Raw genomic sequence first — 23,739 nt, forward strand, 5'->3', positions numbered from 1 at the left:
TTGGCATGTACAAGAATGGCAAATTTTCAGCTGAGAAAGCTGAATAAATATAGCATTTTTAAACCAAAATATTGTTACCAAAGAGTCTGGCCTAATAAATCATCTTCAATGCATTGAGAAGGGCAAAGAATACAAATCTTGGCACCTATCTTGCCGTTTATTTAGAATAATCTTTTAGTAATTTTGATCCAATGGGAATGACAGATTAGTTTTAGAGAGCTAGCCACATACAACCTAACATTTTTGATGGAAAAATCTGAGTGTAACAGATTTGAAAAGGAACAACCATACTCATGTTATATATCACTCAGAATGTATAAAACTACAGGGCAAACAGCTCAGTGTGTACTCATTCTTACGCGTATTTGAACTTTGCTGAGGTATACTCATTATTTCTTTAATTACAGAAAAGTATCTTTAAAAATGACAGGAAAAAGCTCAAAGTAAGAGTGATATTCTGCACAAGGTTTTATCTGGAGAAGGAATTCAATTATATTGAAAGGTCCATAATAGCGAAAGGAATAACCACTTTTATTAGTATCAGTAATATCATATTCTTCCCTAGCTTTTTATTCCCTCAAAGCATTACAAAAAATGTAAGGCCGTTATCTTTATAAAACATAATCTTATCTCATCTTTGCCCACCAATGTTGTAAATCAACCTGAACTACTTCATTTTCTTTCCTAGAGAAAATGTTACCCAGTGTCCACCTCTGTAATAGATTAATTGTGGCCACACCGCTCTCGCATGCCTCGTTTGCCCTCCCCATGATTTGGGACAAGCCATCTCTTGCACAAAAGCAAGACTGCTTTCATAAATGCTAGCTGAAGTCAAGTGTCATTTCAGCAACAAAACTAAGTACAATTTGTCTGTCTGAATTTCAACATTATATGATCATTCCTACCTGCAACTAACAATTATTTATTTCTCTATAATGAAAATACCTAGGCTGTTGTACAAGCTGGATTTCTTACCCATATATACTTCAGGAACAGGAGGCATGTATACAATATATTTAGAGTTCATCTTAGGCAGATACTGTGTTTCAACTGCAATTTTCTAATCCATTTAAATACAATCAGCCTATCTTTACTTTGAAATTAATGTTAAATGTAACTGCAGCCATTAACAAGTAGTTTCCGTAAGTGGTTTTATTACTGGTTAGATTTTACAAATTCTGGCATTCGAACAGACTTTGACCTCAAAATTCTAAAACAACAAAGCAACCAATGAAAGGCTTAGGACTATTCAAAGTAACAAACTCTTAACATTTTTGCCTTGGTCATAAATATACAGAGAGAAAAAGAGAGAAATGGACATGGAATCCAAAGTATGTAGATAAAACAGTATATAAGGCACATGGCAGTCTTTGAAAATACAGAAGCTTTAGCCAACTTAAATTAATTGCTGTTTCCCTTGCTCAGTCCACAAAACTGTACAGTTACACAAATGTTGTGTTGCAATAGATCTTCCAAGTTATTCTTCAGTCCATACTCCATAACACCAGAACACTACATTTCCTTCTGTTTTTAGGAGAGATCCTAATTGTGGTTAGTCAGTTGCTCAAAGCCTCTATTAAAATACACTTGGAATTTCAACTAAAAATAATTTCTTTTTTAAAGAAATTATTGAGAAAGAGTCATCAGAAAAGATTTGTAAGAGTTGTCTGTGAAGGACTTCGAGATTCATGAACCTCAAGACTTCCGGGCACTGACGTCAAGACAGATGTCACAGTAGGCATAGTAGGATTAGTCAAGTCCGTTAAGGTAGTGGGAGTGCTGGATGGACTCATGGAGGCATTGGATATTTCTGAGGCAGGACCTGATGGGGTCCCTGCTTGGAGTGTTGAATCTGAAGTCTTATCCACCCCTGTGTTTTCTTGACGTAAGAGGTTCCGTCTGAATTTGGCTCGAGCATTTTGAAACCAAACCTGAAATAGTTTAATATAACAGGGTAGCATTTAAAGAGCTGCAGTGTTGAAAAAAAAAAGCAAAAGCATATTCACAAATTCACCAATGCTTGAATTGGGGAAGATGTTTTTATTGGCAACACGTGAGAAGAGTAGCCCCAATCATGAGAAGTGTCCTCTGCATGCCTTATAAAGCATTCCTCTTTCCCTGTCCTGCAATTCTCTGTGTAAACAGCCTGCTTGGACATGAGTGGGCTAACGATGAAGGAGAGGAGCCTTTCTCCGCAGGCTATGTATAAAGATGCTTACAAATTTGGCAGCCCCCATGAATCCTCCATTGCCCTCACTCCCTGAAGTATCTGTCAGGATCAGGCAGAAACCAAGCATATGATGAATACGAAAAAATAAGTTTCACCAATCTTGTCTCTTGACCATAGGCAGGAGGTGACCCAGATCCTATCCATAGCACCCTGCCTTTCTGCTGTCCCTGAGAGCTCCCGTAGCAGAGCAGTTTCAGCAGCATTTTCACTTTTCTGAAAGAATTGTCCCTCTTTCTTACTCTTTTCTAACTCTTCCTTCTCAAATGCTTCAGCTCCCATTGCCTACCCCAGTCTCTGTTTTTATACTTTTTCGGTACTGGAATGAAGGCAGAAAAAGAGACTTGAACAGTATTAAAGACTCAAATTGCATTCAAAACTGTAATCTCAGAAGAAATGATATCCACATACAGAAATATTTTTCCAAGTTTGCTACTTCTCGCAAAGGACAAAAGCTGGCTTCATCTTCTCCAATTATATTTCAAAGTTTAGGTTCAAATTAATAGTGCTCTCCACTGCTGCAGGATTTGTTTAAAGATAAAATGTATTTCTGATCTATCTGAAAATAGACACAATGAAATGTGTTTGTGAAACTTGTGTGAAACACAGGTAAATTGCAAAATGTCATTAAATACCCTACGTTCACTCTGATGTGTGTTGAAGCCAGCTAATTTTATTGATATAAACCAGCGGAAATTTCACTGTGCCTAGTTATCGGAAGGCCTTATGTCATTGTTATATTCTTTACGATTGACCCAATCCTGATCATCATGTCCCCTCATTAACCTACTTTAAGGAATAGAATCAAGTCTTTCCATTGCAGATGCAATGAGCCTTATCATCTGTGTATCTGTGAGAGAAAGGGACTAAGGGAGTGAAAATATCTGTATAGTTACACACTTTTTCCATCAGATTTCTCCTGTGTGGCGAGTACAGGGAGCTGAGCCTGCAGAGCTCACAAGGCCAATATATGGCCAGAGCAACCTATAGGGAAATCCTGGCCTCTCCTAACGCTGAAACAGCACGGCCCTTGCCATAGGATCTACTTTAACCCAGACCCTCACCACTAATGAAAGAGTGACATAGAAATATAATACAGCCCCATAAGGTATCCTCTTTGCACTCTCAACTTGCCAGCCACAGTTAGAGTTGAGGAACATGCCTCAGACTGTTTTTCCTCTGACTGGTTTTCTTCCCATCTATGGATGTGCAGCCCCAAATTCCCTTGACTGGGCATTCCTGCTTTTTCTCCAGAAAGCTTTCTCCCCCAAGCAGGGATCTTCAGTCACACACGCTCTCTCTCACACTCTCTCCAGGGGATGCATAAGGATATGATCCTCAGGCACAAATTCTACTAGTGACCACAGGAGCGGCATTCACAGTCCTTGAATAACTAACATCCCTACAGATCCTTTTTTCTGAAAGCTCAGTATTTTAAAATAGTTTATGCTGGTGTTACCTTTGTTTAAACATTTAATTTAAAGGTTATATATAGGTTTCATATATGACAAGAAATCAAAATTTTTCTCCTAAAACTAACAGTGGTAGAAATATTTTCATGGTGTTATGGCAAAGTCCATTACAGTGGTATAATTTTTAAAGGCCAGTGATGTAGTCAGAACTGGCAAAAACAACAAATATGATATTTTTGCCTGAAACATTCACAACCAAACAATGTCTTCCTCTCACATAAGTATTCTTTCAGAGCCACGCACGAAGAGTCGCAGGAGAAGGTCTGCGTGGTTCCGAGGAAGGCGAGGAGCCTCGTGCGCAACGAATGCGAGTGAAAGAAATCAGTCTGGCCGGAGTATTCAAGCTGCAAAGGCTCAAGCACCAATTGGCAGGAATGGCAAAAAAACAGGAATGTTAACGTTTATGGGGTTTTCCACCTTTCAGTAAGAAATAATTTATATTTGTCCCACAAATACAATAACTTGTTTTGGATTTTTTTTTAATATACCTTCTCTAGCAAGTGTCAAAAAAGGCTAATTCATGCAAAGTTTAAGTAGAAGTTTAGAGATGGTCACCGCTGACATGTATGTATACCACAGTTACATCATAATTAAAACAAAACAAAGTCACTGGTCCGATTGCATATACATATACTACCACATAATTTCACACTATTGTTCATTAAAAATACATATATATTTATATATAGAAGAGCCCCAAATATGAGTAAAATTTCCATTTCTATCCACAAAACAGTTTTTTGTTAAAAGACTGTAAAGCCATAGAAGATACCATAACTATTTAGTTCACTCACATTGTACCTAAAAGTCCAACTAATCCTTAACCTTAGTTGAGCAAGAGAGTCTAAAGTATTTCAAATTATAAACAGAGACAATATGTAAAGAAAAGTGAGCAAGATTATTGGTGCTTGTGTGTTTCCCTTTATCTTCCGTTAAATATAGGTCAAAACCTGTGCCCAGATGCCCTTACAGATGACCATTAAAGCTACTTCCAGGAGCTGCACATGTAAGGAGACATTTTTTACTCCTAATGCAGCAAAAGCCTCCCTTTAGTAGAGGTAATGCATGTTAGCATTAGACACAGAAAATATCCACGGTCCTGCAAGTATTACGCAAAAATATAGGCAATATGACTAATTTCACTTTCTTCCTCACTGAAATACTATCAAGGTCAATTGGTTAATGGTTATAAAGATCTTTGAAGTTGTCCAATAGTAAATATTCATATAATTACTGAAAGACATCTAAATATTGATTAATTAAAATCCTGAAAATATTTTGCTTTACCTTAGAAAGGAATAACATAAAATAATTATCACTATCGCAATATTCTGGTATGCACTTAAGATATGAAAGCATTCAGCAAAGACTTCACATTGAAGAGTACTGAAAGAATTAAAATTATTGTTTTATTAGTTGTAGGAACGTAGGCCTGATTCTCTGCTGCCTTGTGCTGTTACTTATAGCTGTGCAAACTAGCATATAAGAGCTGGCAAGTCGGGATTGCTGTCCCATGCGTAATGGCGACAGCGCTGTACGCTCATATTGGTAATTCAGGCCCTGCACCTGTAACGGTATTACATTAAAGCAAGGAAATAACGACCCAAATATACATAACTGAAAGAATTGTTCCAGAAGGACTTATCTCACATCAATTACACAATTAGGAATCTGGTCTTCAGAACTGAAGAATAAACAAAATCAGTGGAAGTATTTAGTGTTTTTCTGTCCAACTGTATCACTGTAGGGCTGAGCTATTTCAAATCAAAGAGGAAAAATATGGAACAAAACTCCCACTGAAAAATAAAAGCAGCTGCAAGATCAACTACTACATTCTAGCTAACAGGGCTGAACATCTGTAGCTGGGGAACTCAACAACTAGGCAGAATGGTTCGGCGGTTAAAATATTACACTATTTCTGCAGTGATCTGCACAACTAACTTGTCTTCCTTTGCCTCAATTCCCCAACTGTAAAACAGGAATAAAACAACATCTTCATAAGATAGGGAAGTACTGAAAATAAATGCACTAAGTACTGTAAAGGATTCAGATACTGCAGTGAAGAAGGCTATGTAATCACCTTAGATAACTTTAATTTTTGTTTATAAAGCCTCCATTGTTGCAACTATTATATATTAGTAATACGAATAGGTTGCTCTAGAAACAAATTTTTAAGCACAATTTTGTTAATTCACACAGCTACCTGGGAGACATTTAGTTTTACTGAATTTTACTAACTAATGAGGGGAGAAACACAAATAGAAATGTAAAGGATGTTGCACCACAAAGCAAACCATGTTTTCTCATTGCACACACGTTCCGATTATTCTGCTCTGAATATTAATCACACAGTTGAAAGAGAACTATAGGATATTTTGTGAATGAAGTCTCAGTAACAGATCTGCAGTACGCTATTCTAAAGTAAACCTTCGCTGAAAGATAGTGCAGGGTACCCACGCACGATTGTGATAATTTTCATGCCTTGCTAACTACTGGTAACTGAATTAACAAAGTCCTAACGCACGCAGGAGCGTTTTCATAGAAACATTACAGGGGAGCCGTTCAAAAAGGCGTAAGCAGTGTATGAGACACCCCACTGAACAACAATGGTTTATGTTCCTAAAGCGCTTTTGCCACAGACAGTCATGTTGCAAACCCTGGCAAGAGAAGAGGTCACTGGCCACACCTGTAGCTAGCAAACTGTATTTTCTTAGGGCTATCTACTTCTACCTTCCCTTTCTAGACTCGGGAGAAGAAAGATCACTTCCCAAAGAATAACATTTGCGCCAATTAGTTAGCTCACAATTAGCTGGTTACTTTAATTACAAATGAAAGCTTACAATAATAGGCATGTGTTCCCCGGCTGCAGTACAAGAGGTATACAAATTAAATAGCAAACATGAAGTTAAATGTGAGTGAAAATAAATAAAAATAGGGGGCACAAATATAAATAGGCCTACTGTGATTCTAATGTGGCTACTTAAAGAAAATAGTCTGCATTACAAAGCCACTAAAGGAAATGTAATTTATGAAGCAGTATGCTACATTTCCCTGCCATTCTACTTCTGGACATGGGTAGCTGATGACTAATTGTATGTGCAGCCAAGAGAGAAGTCAAGTTTTCCAAATCTGATATCACGGATCATTAAGTACTGGGCCAAATTCTCCACTCATCCAACAACAAACTACCCCCTTACATGTTATGTGGGACTGCCTACGTAGTAAAGGCGCTACAGCCATTTCCTAAACACTAGGAACTCCACTACACATGTTTAGGAAGCACAGCGGTTTCAGTATAAGAGACAGCTGTCTTTGTCCTCATCTGCTGTCCTGTATTTTATATTAAAATATATTCTGTTATGATACATAAAGAAATACTATCCTTCATCAGCTGAACTGAGACCTGAACATATTGAAAATACAACAGTTTGCAAACATGCCTAATAATAACATAGAAAATACTGAAAATGTCTTACTACTGGCAGGTATGCACATACGTTTGGGAGTCCCTGTGCCTTCAGTATGTAGAAGAGATTAATACTAATGATGCTTGTTTAGATCAATAGTGTCAGTGAATTACTGCATGGTCAATAAATGACACAGATGGAATGCCAACCTTTCCGGCTCAGAAGAATTAACAAGTGACACTATCTCAGTAACCAACATCATGAAGAGTTTTCCTCAGTAAGGAGCAAACTTGAAGCTAGTATAGGTGAACTTCGGTGTTTGAAAAACTGCCTTAGTGCCTTCGGAAACCCGTATTACTTCCTCTGACAGGTTAGGAATAAGCCAGTTGGGCACAAAAGCTTTAAAATCCAAAAAGTAAGTTTTTTTTTTCATGACTCAAAATAATTTTCAACCAAAAAGGCCAAAAAAGTATGAGAGAGTGCTCATAACAGACAGGAAAACTCATCAGAGTGATACTAGACAAAGTATCCCTCTGAGTCATTTTCTTGAAGTGCCTCCAACAGTATCATCCTCTGGGTGCAATCCTCACCACCAGCTATTACCTTCCACCACTCTTCAGCTAAAGGTGCCCAGAGATAAAGGAGTATTTCACTGCGGAAGTAAAAGAAGTGAAATACCAATTACCAAAAACATGAAAAAAGTTTAGTGGAATTGCAAAGGATTACCACAAAAGAAAAGAAGCATTAAGCACCTGAAAACGGCAAGATACAGTGTGTTTAAGATGGAAACAGAAGCAATACAGAAACTGAATGAGGGACTGAAGCGTAATGGAGACATGGAGTCAAATTTTGGAGACAAGGAAACACATCATAAAAAGGAAGGAAGGAACAGAGAAAATAATGTGGACAAGAGATGGAAGGGCATATGATTAGAAGAGAAGAGAAGAGAGATGGAAGTCAAAACTGATGCAGAATGGGCAGAGAGAACAGAAAGATGATCAAGAGAAAGACATTTTGTGGACACTGAACTCATTTCTTAGGCTGCTATGGCAGATCACTCAGATAAATCAGGTGCGAATGTACTGTAATGGACAGAACAGATAATACTAAATTTTGTGTCTAAACTCTGAGGATGAAATAAAGAGGTGCCAAAATAAGGAGAGATAAATGCAGAAATGTTTTTCTTTCAGATGCATGGATAAAGGAGAGCTGCTATGAGGGACACTCCGTCTAGTCTTAGGACGTGCACCAATTATATAGGGAAGAATCTGTTCCACCACCACAAATCAGCATCATTAAAACAAATAATATCAAGCTATGGAGGAAATAGCCAAGAGAAAAAACTATGTCCAGTTTTGTCATTAGTAGTTTTTACTGGGAATCCAACAAAATCTTTATTCCTTTTTCTGTTAGGTATTAACGCTGTAAAACTCAGAATCTCTTCAGGGAATTGAGTTTTTCTCAGTATTTTTTCATCTATTGCCCCTGGCTTGTCTATGAATTTGTGAGAACCGTCCACAATGCTTTCCTAGGGTTTTGTCTCTGAACCCCAGTTGTTGCTACGAAGTCCATAAACCATTTTTCTACGATCAGGATTCATTTAGAGGTTTCAGTAGCAGACTCTGGCATGTCGCTGTTCCCACATGTCCAAATTTATGTCTGGTTATGGTTATTTGGATAAGTGCCCGTTAAATTTGATTTCTTGAATCATAACTATAAATTAAAATGGAGCTGTAATCAATTAATACTCTCATAATAATTCAAATGGAGTATGTATCCCTGAGGCAAGAAAAATTCAGCTTTCAGTGAAAAGGTCTTTCCAAAATGCTGTCTCCTTTCATTCTAAGTTACTAACCTATGAATAAAAAATGTAATCTTTGAAAAATCAACTTTATGCCCACTTCAGCTGTATAAGAAAAAACATCTTCCCTGTCCTGATAAAATAAATCCAGACTTCTGATTAATTTCTTATGAAGGTAATTATTCATAGTAATTTCTAAATTAAGTATTCTCTATTTACAATGAACATATTAGTGAAAATAATTTGCTTTTTCTTACAGCAGATAGGAAGCTAAAATTACACAGCAGAATTAACTAACTTGGGAAAACAAGTAGGACTCCCAAACCTTCACAACTGCCATTAAAAAATTAGAACCCAAGTGATCTACCTTGGGAAAGCTGAATAGAACTAAATTGTACAAAAGTATTAAGAAAAGTCTTTAAAAGTGTAAGAAGTCTTTACAGAAAGTATCAACAATTAAGAAAAACTTGAAGATAACCAAAATCCCAGTGCTTCAAATCTAAAACTGATACTTTATTTATGATTTGAGAGAAAAGACTTTGTTCTTACCTGAAGAACTCTTTTGGTCAGGCCGGTTTTCTGAGCTAGCTGTTTCAAGTCCTTGGCATCAGGATTGTGGTTAATAGCAAAGTATGACTTCATTGTCCGCAACTGGTGGTGTTTGAATGATGTCCTCATACGCTTTGTTTTTTGATTGCTGGGGTATTGCTGGTCTCTATCCAGGTGGTCACCATCGTTTTCATTGCAACTTAAAGCTTAAGGCAACAAGAGGAAAAGGCGTGTAAATCTATTGCTCTGTGACCAACATTGTTTGCAGTTCATCTGAGTGCAGCAATTAAAATAACATACCATGCCATGTATTGTACTAGTACAAATCCTACTTGCCTTCCCCTCCATTGCTGCATCTTCTATTTTTCCCATACAATAACCAGTCTGCAAGGACCCTCACCTGCCTCTTTATGGCTTTTAAAATGTCAGGTCTGTTTCCTTTTTTCTTTCCTCTATCTTTACACAGCCTTTCCCCCACTTTCAGCTTGTAGGACAGTAGCTGTCCTCAACTCTGTAAAGTGTTTTAATGTACTTTGTATCACTGTAAATTGCATTATAATGTACAAAGAAAGCTGTACAATACAGTCCACTTAAATCTCAATGGAAAAGACCAGTTAAAATTATAATTATTTCTTCCACCAAACTAAACCCTGTAGAGCACAGGAGAGACCATTAAATGAAACACTATAAAAGAAAGAAAGTTTGTGGGTACCAGACAGCAAATTATGACTATAATTTGACTAGCTAAAGAAATAAAGCTGTTAATACAAAATATTAGTGGCATGCCAAATGAAAAATATACATTTTCAATGATTTACATACTTATATTTCTTTTTTTTTTTTTTTTAAGTATTTGGAAATACTAGCTTGAATGATCAATGTTGTTATATCCCTCTGAAATCACTGAACAAGATTGCTTGATACATCTGCATAAATCAACTGTAATGACTCTAAAGGATGTCTAGGAGCAAGGAACATTATTATAATTATCAAACAGTACTCAATGTTGAAAGCCAAGCAAAATATTCTCATAGACCAAAAATATTTTTAATGTATATGTGTATACAATAAACCACAGAAAAAACTCTTAAAGCGACATTAAGGATCAGGCTTAGGTCCACTGAAAAATACCAAGGATATAACTGAAAATTAGCTTTGACAAGCTGTCATTAATTTATTTTTCTGCTCTGACATCTGCAACTCCCTTTTAATATCCTAAAGGTTTTAAGTTAAAAGTAGGGAAAAATCACTACTATCTCCTGTTAAATGTTGCATCCAAAAAAAATCAGAAAAATACTGTATGTTGGGAGCTTTAAAATGTGAATTATAGATCAATTTCTTAAACACAAACATATTTAATTGTGCCTTTTCACTGATTTATTACAATTCGGTACATCTCATAGATATGTATATCTTTAGACTCTTACTTTAATTACATACCGTTTATCAGAGGTGTTAGGCCTTATGGAATAAGTAGGAATTCTGAGAGGCGTGTATTAAAATCAGTTTTCAAAATATTCATACTATGCATGTACCCATAAGAATAAATACATACAGATACTATAAAAAGCAGTTTTGCAGCATATACAATGACTGCTTTGCAAACTTGAGCTTTTCAGAAACTTTTTAAAAGACACGCCACATTATAGAGTAAGGCCTGCAAAAATTCAATTTGAAAACCAAAAGCAGGTTTGTTTAATAGATATATAAAAAGTATCCGAAGCCTCAAACTTCTCTGTGCGTTTCTGTATGCCTGTAATTTTAAGAACAGCCAAACACATTTTAAATCAAATGTGCTGTATATATATGTGTGAGCGTGTGTGTGCGTGCATGTATGTACATTTGTGTAAATCCTTTCCAGACTGACTATCTTGTGCCAAATTCTGGCAATGAGAAGCATTTCTACTTGTTTTCTTGTCTCATGGAGCAACTGGCAGTACCTGAATTTAAAAAGGATAAGAAATACAAAAGGAGATAGCAAAATGCAGGGCTGGCGGAGCTGGAGGGAATGCAGCAGGATCTTTCTCTGCTTTAAGAACTGAGGTCTGGTTGCCAAACTGGAGTCATCCCATGTGCTCCCGTCTCCCTCAGAGTTACAGTCCCTCCTGTATATAATGCTGGGAGGAATAACTAAAACTATTTTGCTCATAGCAAATGGTATTATGGAAATGTAAAGCAAGACAGTACTTGGTTTTAAAATTAACCTACAAGACTTTTAGACATTAGAAATGGAAAAGGCCTGTGAGTGTTATCTTAAATGCTTTCAAATCCTCCCAGAAATGACAAGGCAATGATTTAGGAGGATATGCATCAAAATCTTTACCTGAAAAACTGGGCTCTCTTCATGTTAATATGCAACAAAACAAACCCTAAGGTTGCAAGTGGCAGCTGGGTTTTAACCTGCACTGTAAAGAATGAGGATCCAAGGAAATAAAAGTGATTCTAAATCTTCCCAGAACGGAATCAGGCTATCAGCTTACCATCAAGCCCTAACTGGACAAGGAACCTTCGCTCTTTGAATTTCCCATAGTTTTACCCCCTCATCTACTAAATAAAAATAATATTAAAATGACAGTAAATATGCACCATTTGAGACTGGCAGAACTGCTGTCCTTCTCTAGGAAGAAAGTTACAAAGCAGATTATGAAAGTGCATCAGGGCGTCTGCTGTTCCTTGTCTTGTATGAGCCCCAGGCACCACCTATCTGACGTAAATATTCCTAGTTAATGCTAATTCCTCTCTCATATTTAGCTGTGGTATTTGGCACCAACCTTAAAAGTTTATTTTATTAGATCTAGTATTATACGCATCTCTCCCAGAATCTGAAATGTCTGTGGCTGTCACAGGCACAGAGATAGAGAATGGGCCAAGGGTTTAAGCATGTGGAGTTTGTAAGAGCTGAGAAGTTTCTGCAAAAGGCATCATGCCATAAAACTAGTACTGTACATGCTCCTCATGCAGCTGTCTGTTTTTCAGACACTTCCTTCATAGTGTCCCTGTGTATCTCCCAAATGAATTGTTGAACTATCCATATTTAAGATATCCATTCAGTTGCAGTATGTAGTACTTCTGTTGGGAGACTAGTTCAGAAATACATTTGGTAAAATGCCAGTCAAATAGAGGAGTCTTCGGTTAACAAATATTTCACTCCTAATTTGTGATAAAGCAAACTCTGAATTGGTGACAAGTCTCTTTTTCGACCCTAAAACATATGTAAGGCCCTTGTGCTTTCCCCCTGACCACCACACCCAGGCTACTGCCTTGCTGTCGCTGCCGGCTGGCCTCTCCACTGGTCAGCTCTTACGGTCTCCTCCATTAGCGCCACGGTACAAATGTCCATTTCGCCACAAGATGGTGATGTCCACAGATATCATCCCTGGAAATAGGGTTTTACTCTCTAACATGAGAACAGTGCATTTTGATATTGGTGACCAAAATATCCTCTACAGAATAACGCATAAAACCACTTCTAGAAACAGTGACATGCATACAAAGCAGGATGTGCAGCTATCGTAACAAACACTATTGGAAGAAGAAAAGTTGGGAGCCCTGTTTCACACTCAGATCCCCAGACCCCGACATGTCGGGCTTCTGAAAAATACACGTGCTTAGCCCGTAGCTAAGTATAAGGCACATGAAGAAGATGGGAATGGAGAATTTCCTTTGGGGGAGCTTTTGTTCTTAGTAGTTTGTGTTTGACATGTTAAACTACTCAAAAAGAAAGCAAACTAATCCCAATTCTGAAAGAATGATGAAACAAGAGACACATTTGGTGCCTACATCAGCTCTCCATTCTCAGTGGCTTGGGAACATACACCCCTCTTCTTCTGCAATCAGGGAGACGGGGGTGTTTTAACCTGCTGCTGCCTGGAGAGGGAACTTGTGATTAACTGGAACAGGCAGGGGTTCAGCCTTATTTGTTGTTTGATCAAAGCACGTAAAGGACTTTGTGGAACTTGTAACCCTTAACGGCATAAAAGTGAGACAGCGTCCCCTTAATAGTACTTGGGACATAGTCAGAGACAAAGTCTTTCTCCCAGGTGGAAGGAGAAGAAGGCACTTAGATAAGGCAGATGCCTGAATCCCTTATCACAACTGGGATTAAAAGGGGAACTTGGCTCCCGTTATGAAGCTGCGACTCTTCGAGCAGGCAAGGTACCCCTCACTGCCTCTGGTGAGCCTCGAGATACTGAAAGGAAGGCACCTCCCCACCAAGGCTTCAGAGTAAAAGACACAGAAGGCGCTGCCTCAACCTTGAAATTTCAAGAAGCGTTTCTGGGAATAAGGAGATAAAGCCTGCCTTAAGGATGAGGGCGACTATCTTTTAGGCTGTGTATCACAAGGCCACGAGAGAGAAGAGTTCGGATTGAAAAAAAAAAAAAGAAAGAAAGAAAGAAAGAAAGAAAGAAAGAAAGAAAAGAGCCCTTCCCCGCAGCCTTCCTCAGCCGCCTCGGACAAAAGGGCCGTGTGCGCCGCTGCCTCGCGGGGTTATCCGAGGGAACGGCCCGTCCCCGGGGCGCGGCGCCTCTAGGGGGAGAGAGCGGCCCGGGACGGGCTGCGACGGGGCGGGCGCGGCGCCCGCGAACAAAGGGTGCGGAGCGGGGCTGCGGGCGGCCCTGCCGGGCTGCCGCCGGGCGCTGCGGGAGGAGCCAGCCGGCCAGGGTTTTTCCCCTCAATTAAGCCAACTGAATGGCTGGTGCGAGCGCGCGGTAATTCCCTGAGCTCGGCGATTAACCCGGCGAGCCTGCGGCCGGGCCGGGCCGGGCCGCAGCGTTTGGGCAAGGGGTTGGCAGCGCTGCCCTCCCCGTCGGGCTCGCCCCGCCGTGCTCTCTTCCCGAGGGACCCAGCGCTCCCTGATCTGGAAACCCGGCTCTGCGTCCCGGGCAGCCAGGAGGGGAGGGGGCGCTGCCGGGGCCCCGCTCGCCCCGGCCCCCCTGCCCGCCGCAGCCCTTCTCTGCCCTGCCCCAAGCCCTGCTCCCCGAGGAGGGGCTACATGCACCGTGCCCGGGGGCAGCCCTTATGGTGACCACGTCTGCCGGGCTGGGGGGGGGGGGGGAAGGAGGAGGAGGGAGAGAAGCAGGGAACTGTTATTTTTCTTAGGAAAGTGCTGCAAGACATCCCGTTTTTAAGCTGTGCCTCCTGTTTGCTCACTCTGCAACTGTAGTCGCAAAAACGCTTATTTTGAGCTTTTGCTCCCAGGGGAAATGAGGAGGGAAAGAGATAAAATCGGTCTTTAAAACTTTCCAGGCTTTTCCGATTTTCATCAAGAAAAACTTCTGACAAACCCCGGAGAAAGTCAGCTCCAAGCGGCCCCTCTGCCCCCACCGAGCCGTGCGGGGGAAGGGAAGCACGGAGCGTGCTTGCTGCTGGGCTGAGCCCCGTCCCCGCCCGGGGCGGCGGGGCGGGAGAGCGACGGGCCCCAGCGCGGCGCAAAGGCTCCCGGCGGCCCCGGGACGCGGGGCTGCACCGTCCCGTCCGTCTGCCGACAAGATGCCAGTCCCGCAAACGGAACTACACAAAACCCGAACCCAGCTCCCCTTTTACTTAGCCACTTAGGCCGAGGTTTATATCTAGACTAGATATTTAGTCGCCTTCTTGCTGATAACACTATATATCTTCCAGCTAGAAAAGGAAGGAAATATTTCTGAATGTCTTTGCTGTTTGCACCGATTATGGGTATTTTATCAAACTGTGGTGCACAGTGGTCTGCACAGTAGATCTATCATTTTCAAGCATATTTTAGTGTCTTCGTATTAAAGACAGACTAGATAGGAATGAATAGAATATACCAGGCTGTGGGAGGTTTGGGCTCTAATTCACAAAGGGAATATTCAGAATTTACAGGTGCTCCTGTGTTCAGCAAGCTTTCAGCCATTGATTTACTGACCTAAAAAGCCCAAACTCTATTCCAACAAGTGAAAGAAGAAATTATGATCACAGGAGCACACTTAAAAAAAGAGAGAGAAGAAAAGAAAAGAAAGAAGAAAGAAAGAAAAAGAAATCTTTTTGAAGTTTCGGCATCCTTCTAAGCTATTTTCCACTTGTCAGGCTCTATCCACATCTAAAATCCGTCATCCCTGTGCAAACGGAGTCTCGTTTAAGTTAAAAAAAAAAAAAAAAAAAAAAAGGTCAGTCGAATCCATGCTGCAGATGAATATTTGCTGCAATTTACAAAATAATTCTAGTCTTAACTCTGGCCAAGTTTGTGGGTCCCCTTTCTCCACTACCTCTGTGTGGAGATTTATTTAGACAAAATATTCTACAGATCATCAGCAACAGATCCCTTTAGATGAAAATAGTGTGCATTTCTAGTACATTTCTCAGAAAGAAAAGGAAAAGTTCCATTAAAAATAAAAAGGAGAAACTATCACACTTTTAAACGATTTCCTTTTAAAACATGCAAAAATCAAACACTTGGAAATATTTTTCTATTTTGTAAAATTTTAAATCAACGGGCAAGCCCGGTTTGATTTCCAAAATCTCCGACACTTATTGCCTCAGAAATTAATCGGTTGTTGATTTAATGATAAATAGTTTAAGCAAATAAACCTTCCTTTCTTCTTAAGGAAGCTCTCTTAAGCTGCAGTTGCAAGGTCAAGCAAAAATTAAAAGAGCAAAAATTCGGAAGGCAATAATTTTGAAAACGAATTTTAAAAAAATACAGTTAAAGATGGTGTATTTAGGAAGCCAGGGAGCAATAAGACATTCTCAGGCTGTGCTCCTATCCAGGACAGATGCTGCTGGTTCGGTTTACAGGTCCTTTGAATCTGAACATCTGCCCTGCATAGGGAGACAGCGGAAGGACAATTAAAATCTAATCCCTCCGAAAAGGAAACATTTTTAAACAGGCAGAACGCGTATTTTCTAGATGTTTTAAAGCTCACTGTTACTCAGGAAAATACAGCTTTTACCAGCCTTCACCACTGGGACTACTATTGACTTTTGCGCTATTTCGAATATGATCAGCAATTAGATAAACCAGTAATAGATGTCAGTTTTGTTCCTGAGATGCGTTTGCTAGTTAGAGATGCGCTTTTTTCTCCTCGCCATTTTCAGTGCAAACCATTCAATTTCGCCTCTGTTGTTACTTTGTCTTTAGGCGCAAAACACACGCAGCCTCATCCTTCCGGCTTCTGTCGCCTCCCCCAGCACTGAAAGCTCTCGGTGCTGGAAGATCACTAACAGACCGTGATCCTCATCACCAGTCATTGCGCTGCACTTTCTCTTGGTTTCTCACGAACACACACACCTTCCTCCCCGTCCCCTCCACCTCTTTTTCCAAGGCGGAAAGGCAGAAGCAAAGCGCAGCCCAGAACTACACGTCCCAGGCAGGCGGGGGGGCGCACAGAGTCCGAAACAAACCGTAGCAAACTTGGCCTTTACTTAACGCCCTCTCCCCTTTCCGGGGGTGGGGGGAGTTAAAGGCAAATTTACACCCTACACGACACATCTGAACTTCAAAGATTAAAAAACAAACAAACAAAATCAAAACAACAGAAAACCCTGAAAACAGAACTGAAGCAGACGAAAGAGGCAAATGAGTTTCATCTTCAGCATCGATCGGGCTGACTGAGTACACAGTGAACGGACACTTTGGTCTGGAGTAACCCCCACCACCTCTGCCTTGAATGCTTCTAATAAAAATCAAGATCCAAATATTTTCTTTTGTCCAAAAACTTTTTCCTTTTGCATACAAAGAGCGCGGCTGAGAAGACTCAGTGATCACAGCAGTTCTAGAGTAAGAGACGAGCAAGGGCCAGAGGGGTAGGGAGAGAGGGGTTGCTGGGGCAGGAGACTACTTGAATTCCTTTGCCTGAAAAATTGCAGTACTGCTGTGGGGATGTTTAGCGAGGAAACACATCAGAAAGTTAGCAGTTGAATGCAGAGAACCTGAGAGCCAGACTTTCTGCAGAGACTGCAGGCTTGTGGCTGTTGCCAGGTTTGCTCCCTTTCTTCTTGTTGCTGATCTCAGTTAAGAGGTAGGGGGCTGTAACTCGAGGGCAGGGAAGGTTTAGAATAGAGATGTTGCTAGTTTCCCGAGTCCTCCCAGAGTCACATCTGATGAACAAAACTCCAGCCTAAATTGTCAGTGCATGGACAGTCCCGAGGCTGCCTGCAAACACCTGCGTCCTGCAGCCCGGCCAGCGCCCTCAGCCAGGCTGCGCGGGCACCCGCGGCCCCGCCAGCCCCTGCGCCCCTCCAGCCGCCTCTCGCTGCGGGTCCTAGAGAAACCGCCACTTTTTTTTCCCCCCTTCATCTCTCTCTCTCTGTTTCCTGCCTTCCCAAACTCCGAGGTGCAGGAGCTCAGGAAAAGGCAGAATAATTCACCCATCAGCAGCCTTTAAGAATGTAGCTACTAAAGAAAATTCACAGCTCTCTGAAGTGCTAACTTACAATCTCTGGTTTCCAGATTTTATTTCAGGCTACACTCCCCCTTCTCCCCCCTCCTTAACCAGATGACCTTGCTTCAAAACATTTTATTTCCAGCTGAAGTGAAAAATGCTAACATATTAGCTTCTGTAATTGCAATTTGACAGCACTTGATCTCAATAATTATGCTGCAGCTAAACTATTATTAACGGTTTAAGCTAAAATAAACGGAAATCCCCCTTTGGAAGTGAACAGAAACAAGCCTTTTAAATTGTTCTTGGGCGGGGGAAATGAGATCTCTTACCTGCATTGTAGGCTGCCAGATCTGCCCCAGGCCCTGGGCTCTTCCTTTTCCTGGGTCTCCCCTTCTGGACAGTCCCCACGCCGTTGTAATAAGGCAGTCCCAAAGTATTGGCAGAGCCCGCTCCCAGTGCTGGGCCCTTCCCAGCGGCTACATCCGAGTGATTGAAATGCACCTGGTACTCCCCCTGGATGAGAGTCTCGAAATGGAGGCGGCAATACACCAGATTGTCTTTCATGCCAAAGTGGTCGCCGGTGGTCAGCATCTTGTTGCAAGTGGTGCAAGTAAAGCAATTTAGGTGATATACCAAATCCCTGGCCCTCATGACCATTTCGGAGGCAGAAATCCCCAGGTGACATCTCGCACATCTCTGCACCGAAAACCTCCTGCAAAACAGAACGGCCAGAGGAGACGGTGAGAGGCGCATCCCGCCTCCGCCGGGGCCGCCCGGAAGGCGGCGGGGGAGAGGGGCTGGCGGGCCCCGGGCAGCCGCCCGAGCCGGGACGTTTGCGAAGGGGCTTCGCCCGCCAGCCGGGCGGGCACCACGGGACCGCTGCCCCACTTCCCCCCTCGCGACGCACCTCCTGGAGGCGCAGCTCCCGCCCCGCCAGCTCCTACCAGGGAAAGGCGCTGCACCCCCCCCCATCTGCCCCCCCCCCGGCCCGCTGGGGCCCGCGGCTCGGGGCGCCGGGCGGGCACCGCGCGGCGCGGACAGCGCGGCCGGCCCGCAAGCCCCGCTCCCGGCCGGGCTGGCAGCGCGCCGGGGCCCCGGGCTGCCCCCTGCGCGGGCTCTGCCCCATCCCTTCCCCCCTGCACGGGGGGCGTGCGGACACAGGCGGGGACGGTGAGCCCTTCCCAAGGGCGAGGTGTCACGCCGTGCCTTGTCCGGGGCTGGAAAGGAGCCCAGCGTCCCTTGGTGATCTCGTTTCCCCTCGCAGCCCGAAAAGGCCGGTGGCGGAAGACTGCCTGAAGTCCCCGCTGGCAGCGGGCAGGCTGGCTGTGCCCGAGCCGCGTCCCCCTCCCGAGGGCACGGGCCCATCCCGCGGGTCTCGCCCTTCACTGAGAGGCTTTAGGAGCCCGCTGCCTGCCCCGTAGGGACCCTGTGCCCGCCAGGCCTCCCCAGGGGCTGGGATGGCTCAGGGTGGGGGGCCCCGAGCAGGTCCCCCCGCTCCCGGCTCGGTGGCCGAGGGCAGGCTGTACCTGTAGTAATCCTCTTTGCAATAGATGCTGCCGTCCTTGCTGAAGCAGGTGAGCTCGGACTCCAGGTTGAGTTTACATTCACAGCACTTCAGGCAGCGCATGTGCCACTGTTTATCCACAGCCAGGAGGTAATAACGGTCGGAGATTTTCCCCCCGCAGCCGGCGCACAGGGCAGCCCGGTCACTGCTGATGGAAGGCATGGTCTGCTGGGGGAAAACAATTACAGACCGTTAGCGAGAGGCAGAAACCCTTGTGCGCTACTGAGCTCCCCCCTCCCCCTGCCCAGCCGCGGTCGGGGCTGGGCTTTCCCTCTCCCCTTGCAGGGGCTTGGCAGGCGCGGGGGCGAGGAGAGGAGAGGAAGGGAAGGGAAGGGAAGGGAAAGGACTGGAGCGGGGGCTCCGAGGCGGCCCGCCCGGCCGCCCCGACCTGCCTCCTGCGCCGGCAACGGGATCCCCAGGGTCCCGCAGCCGGCGGCATCCCCCCATCCCGAGAGACGAGCCAGGATTTGGGGAAGGAGGTGAAACAAGAAGAAAAACAACCTGGGGCTTAAGGAAGACGTCCGAATGAGACCCAAGAATTGTTTTGTGGATTTGCCAGTCCCAGAACAAGCAGAAAAGATGCTGTTCAATAAACAGGCGCAATAATCACACAGCCGGGCAAATCGCAGAGAGTTGATTTTAGAATTTATTATTAGGGATACACGGAGAAGGTCTGCATAGCTAAGGCTCTGTGAGTGCCTGTATGTGGAGCGTGTGTGTGTGTGTGTGTGTATTTTCCTAGCTATAAAATTCCGGGTGAATTACGATCAAACCCCCTAGTAGTCAGAGAGCTACAGACACAGCTCGCTCTGCAAGTTGGTTCCAAACAAATGTGCCCAAATCTGCTGTAACCCAAAGCACTAAAGGGACCAGTAAAGAAAAAACTGCGGAGGAGATGAGCATTACTAAATCCGAGGTGCAGAATGTTTATCAGGAAAACGAAATAGTGGGAAATGTGTATGTAAGAAAGTAGGAAAAAACAACAGAGCACGTTAGATTATGCTGGGATAAACTTGGAAGCAATAAAACTAAATGTAACCCCTATATAATTTAATAGTTTAGTGTCAAATCACAATCCAATCGAAACTCCCTGCAAAAAAACAAATACATACATACATATTCTGTCAACATCTACTGAAAAAAAAAACCAGAAAAATATCGAAAACCGTTTAAGCGCTCTTATTTATTTTATCCAGCACCTTAAAATAGTGTTCAAGAGAAAAGGTTCAGACGCGGAGGAGAATTTATGGCAGACCTTGCAATGCGCTGCTGTCCATTTCGTTCTAAACTTACTCTCACCCTGGCACAGCGCTCAAAACCCGCTGCAGACCGGTTCGGTGCAACAAGACCCCAAACATTTCTGTAGCGATGTGACAAACACACAGGTCTGTTTTGATTCGGGAGGGAGGTTGTTTGTTTACTTTTGCCTCCTCTAGAGCCTTAAAGTCTTTGCGCAAAGCAAAAGGAGAGAAGACAGCTAATAGGGGAAGAATCGAACGAAAATGAAGCTATTTTTTCAGCATATGCTAGACTGATTACTTTCGTGTAACACTTGCACAGATCACAAAATCCCATCGCTGTTAGCACTATTGCTTCCATTACATCGTGTCCACTATCAGAACTGCAAGTAAATAACATTATAGCTCTACATTATCATGTTGTCCACACAACTCCACTGATAGCTGATTTCTTTAAAGCGTTAGCTAAGCTCTGATTAGTGATTGTTTTATAACCAAAGTAGTTTCTTGTAAATCCACTTTAAATAAAATACAGTTTTTCTGCTTTGCTTTTCCGGCGACATCAATATTCTGAGATCCAGAAATGGTATTTAAGGATCGAGTATTTTATCCCACTGCTCATTATATACACATGTATATGCATACACATTCTATATACATATATAAAGGTATCATATCATAATATTTACTCCAGTAAAGAATATTTGATATGGTTTAATTGTACGGACAAATACTAACTTTTCCGAAGAAAACTACAGCTGTGTAGATTAGAAGTCATGTTCTATCCTCGCAGTATAAAGGCTCTCTTTCAGCCAGTATTTCAGGATTATATCATCTCACTGTTTACTTTTAAGTAAATTTCGACATAATATTAAGAGAAATAACATATATTGACGAAGTTTTAAAAACCGTGAACAGATGTTTCCTACACATGCCCGCATCAGCTTACAAGACAGCATTTAACCAAAATACGTAATCTCTGCACTTCAAAATTATCATTTCTCCTTAACAAAAAGTAACACACATAAAATGTTGAATCAGTTAACATACTTCAGAAATCTCTTCCACTTTGCTAGGTTAACTCAAATTCGAAGGATGCACCTTTTTATTGTATAAACGTACTAGTATACAAGTATTACACATCAGCAGACACCAGGTAAAAAGTGATAAAAGTTTTAAAATGTGCATCCATTCGTATCCCTGAAACATATTTTCTAGTTCCATTTCTCGTTTTCAAAGCCAATGGTCGTATATATTACTACTATAAACGATCATAATTTTAAAATACTAGCGTTTTCTTTCTAATGCTATAATAGCTACCTCAGTGTAGCCATCCCACCTGAAAAATAATATAGAAGTGGATTCTTTGGTGCTTGTCTTTCCATTCTGCAGACAAAAATCTCGCTGTGCCAGAATGTTATCTGTATAAAAGCATACTTTGCCTCTTCCTAAAAACTTTAGAAGGCCGGACAGGCTGGGGGAAGGGAAGGAGTTCTTGGACGCTACCAAAAGGCTGGTCTCTATTTCTGTTTTCTCGCAAGAGCAGTGCCGTTCCTTTCACCCAAGCGTTACTATTACTATGCATATTATTAATAATTAACAGTTTCATGCCTTGCCCCATGTTTTAATTTAATCTTTTGGGGTACCTTTATGCTTAAATTTGATTCTGATTTAGTATTTGCATAGGTTTCCCCCCGATCTGCTATTTTAAGGGAAATCTTTGAGGGGTTCATTAAGTTTAGGGGGTTGAATGACTCTCCCACTCCTTCGCCTCCTACCGTTTCGGTCTCTCCCCTGTCTATAGCCGAGCTGATGGCTGGCGCTTCGCTTTTGGCTCTCCGATCCATCTCGTCGATGACCCCATGCATCTCCGAGCCGGACAAACTGTGGAAAAGCATCGCTGAGGAAGCAGAGGAGGAGGCCCCGAGTAGCTGCTGCTGCTGACAGTTGTCGGGGTCCCTGCAGGAGCCCAGGACTTGCATTAACCGGAGCCCTCCCCCATGCATCTAGCACGGCCGCCCCGTCGCTCGGCGGCTCCGGGCTTTCCACCCCGGCAAAGCTCTCCGGAGCGCAGCGCAGGCACTGATCCGAGGTGTTCAAGGGGCTGGGAGCGTAGAAAAGGCGGGCGAAGGGGGCGAGGGAGAAGGGGATAACTGGTGTTGTAGGCTTCGGGGCTTGGATCTAGTCTGTTGCGTGGCCCCGGCACATCCCTCTAGGAGGCTTCTTCAGTGCAGGGCTCATTGCCCCAGGTGCAGTCCCAGGCTTTACGCTCTGGCCCAGCTGGCAGAAGGCTGGGCAGGTTTACGGGTGGGAAGGGTTAATAAATAATAGCAATATTAAAAAATTAAACCATCTTCGGCGAGAAATAAATAAAAAATAACGACAAGCCCACTACATCGTACTGTGCGAAATTTAGAGGAGGAAAGCAGGGAGAGGGAGAGGCAGCAGCAGGCGGAGAGCAGGCTGGTGCCGCAGGGAGGACGGATGCCCACCGCACGCACTCACAGTCCAGAGGGCTGGCAGCGGCTGCAGCTCAGGGGCAAAGTTTGCTCCTTTCCCCGCTCCTCCCCCAACCCGCTGGAGCTCATTGGGAAAAGAAAAAGCCACGGGGAAGGAGGAAGAGTTGGACGGGCACCAGATGGGACGGGCACTCGGCGGCCCCCCTCTCTCCTTAAAGCGGCGCGGCCGGCGGGGCCCGGCGGCTGGCGGGGCGGCCGCGCCGCGGGTGCGCGCAGCGGCGGAGCCGGAGCCGCCGCCCGGCGCGGTGCCTGCGAGCGCGAGCGGCGCGTCTGCACCCGGGCGCCGCGCGAGGCTCCGCGCCTTTTCTACGGCCCCTCTGACATCATGTCCTGCCCCGCCGCCATTGGCTGCCGCCGCGCCCGGGCCCGCCGGCATGTGCTCGGGGCTGGGAGGCGCGGAGGGGCGCGGGCCGCCGCCGGCCGCGCTCAGCACCGCGCGGGGAGGCGCGTCTGCTCGCTCGCTCGCTCGCTCGCTCGCTGGCGGCGCGATTCCTGGGCCATAGGCTGGCAGCGAGGCGGAGAATATCGGAGAAAACCGTCTCTCCGGGGCAGGGGAAGCGGCGGGGGGGGGGGGGGGGGTCAAAAGTTTGTTTACGCTCCGAGATCGTGATATCTAA

At 43.6% G+C, this 23,739-nt stretch overlaps 1 protein-coding gene across 5 annotated transcripts in view; it reads right to left on the reverse strand.

Moving 5' to 3' along the window:
- Window positions 1-1,134: 1,134 nt before the first annotated feature.
- LHX2 (LIM homeobox 2) overlaps window positions 1,135-23,739 on the reverse strand; it is a 51,237-nt gene continuing 28,632 nt past the window's right edge. The window contains exons 1-5 of one of the 5 annotated variants that reach the window (XM_068915041.1): window positions 22,382-23,359; window positions 19,328-19,530; window positions 18,131-18,513; window positions 9,457-9,662; window positions 1,135-1,931 (exon numbers count right to left, since the gene is read on the reverse strand). In XM_068915041.1, coding sequence (XP_068771142.1) covers window positions 1,644-1,931; window positions 9,457-9,662; window positions 18,131-18,513; window positions 19,328-19,530; window positions 22,382-22,609 — 1,308 coding nt within the window. In that variant the 5' untranslated portion in view covers window positions 22,610-23,359 and the 3' untranslated portion in view covers window positions 1,135-1,643. Of the gene's footprint in view, window positions 1,932-9,456; window positions 9,663-18,130; window positions 18,514-19,327; window positions 19,534-21,942; window positions 22,326-22,381; window positions 23,360-23,739 lie in introns of those variants that run through there. The other 4 variants (XM_068915040.1, XM_068915043.1, XM_068915042.1 and 1 more) reach the window with 4 other exon arrangements.

The sequence above is a fragment of the Struthio camelus genome, chromosome 20 (assembly GCF_040807025.1).
Source record: "Struthio camelus isolate bStrCam1 chromosome 20, bStrCam1.hap1, whole genome shotgun sequence".
Taxonomy (NCBI): Eukaryota; Metazoa; Chordata; class Aves; order Struthioniformes; family Struthionidae; genus Struthio; species Struthio camelus.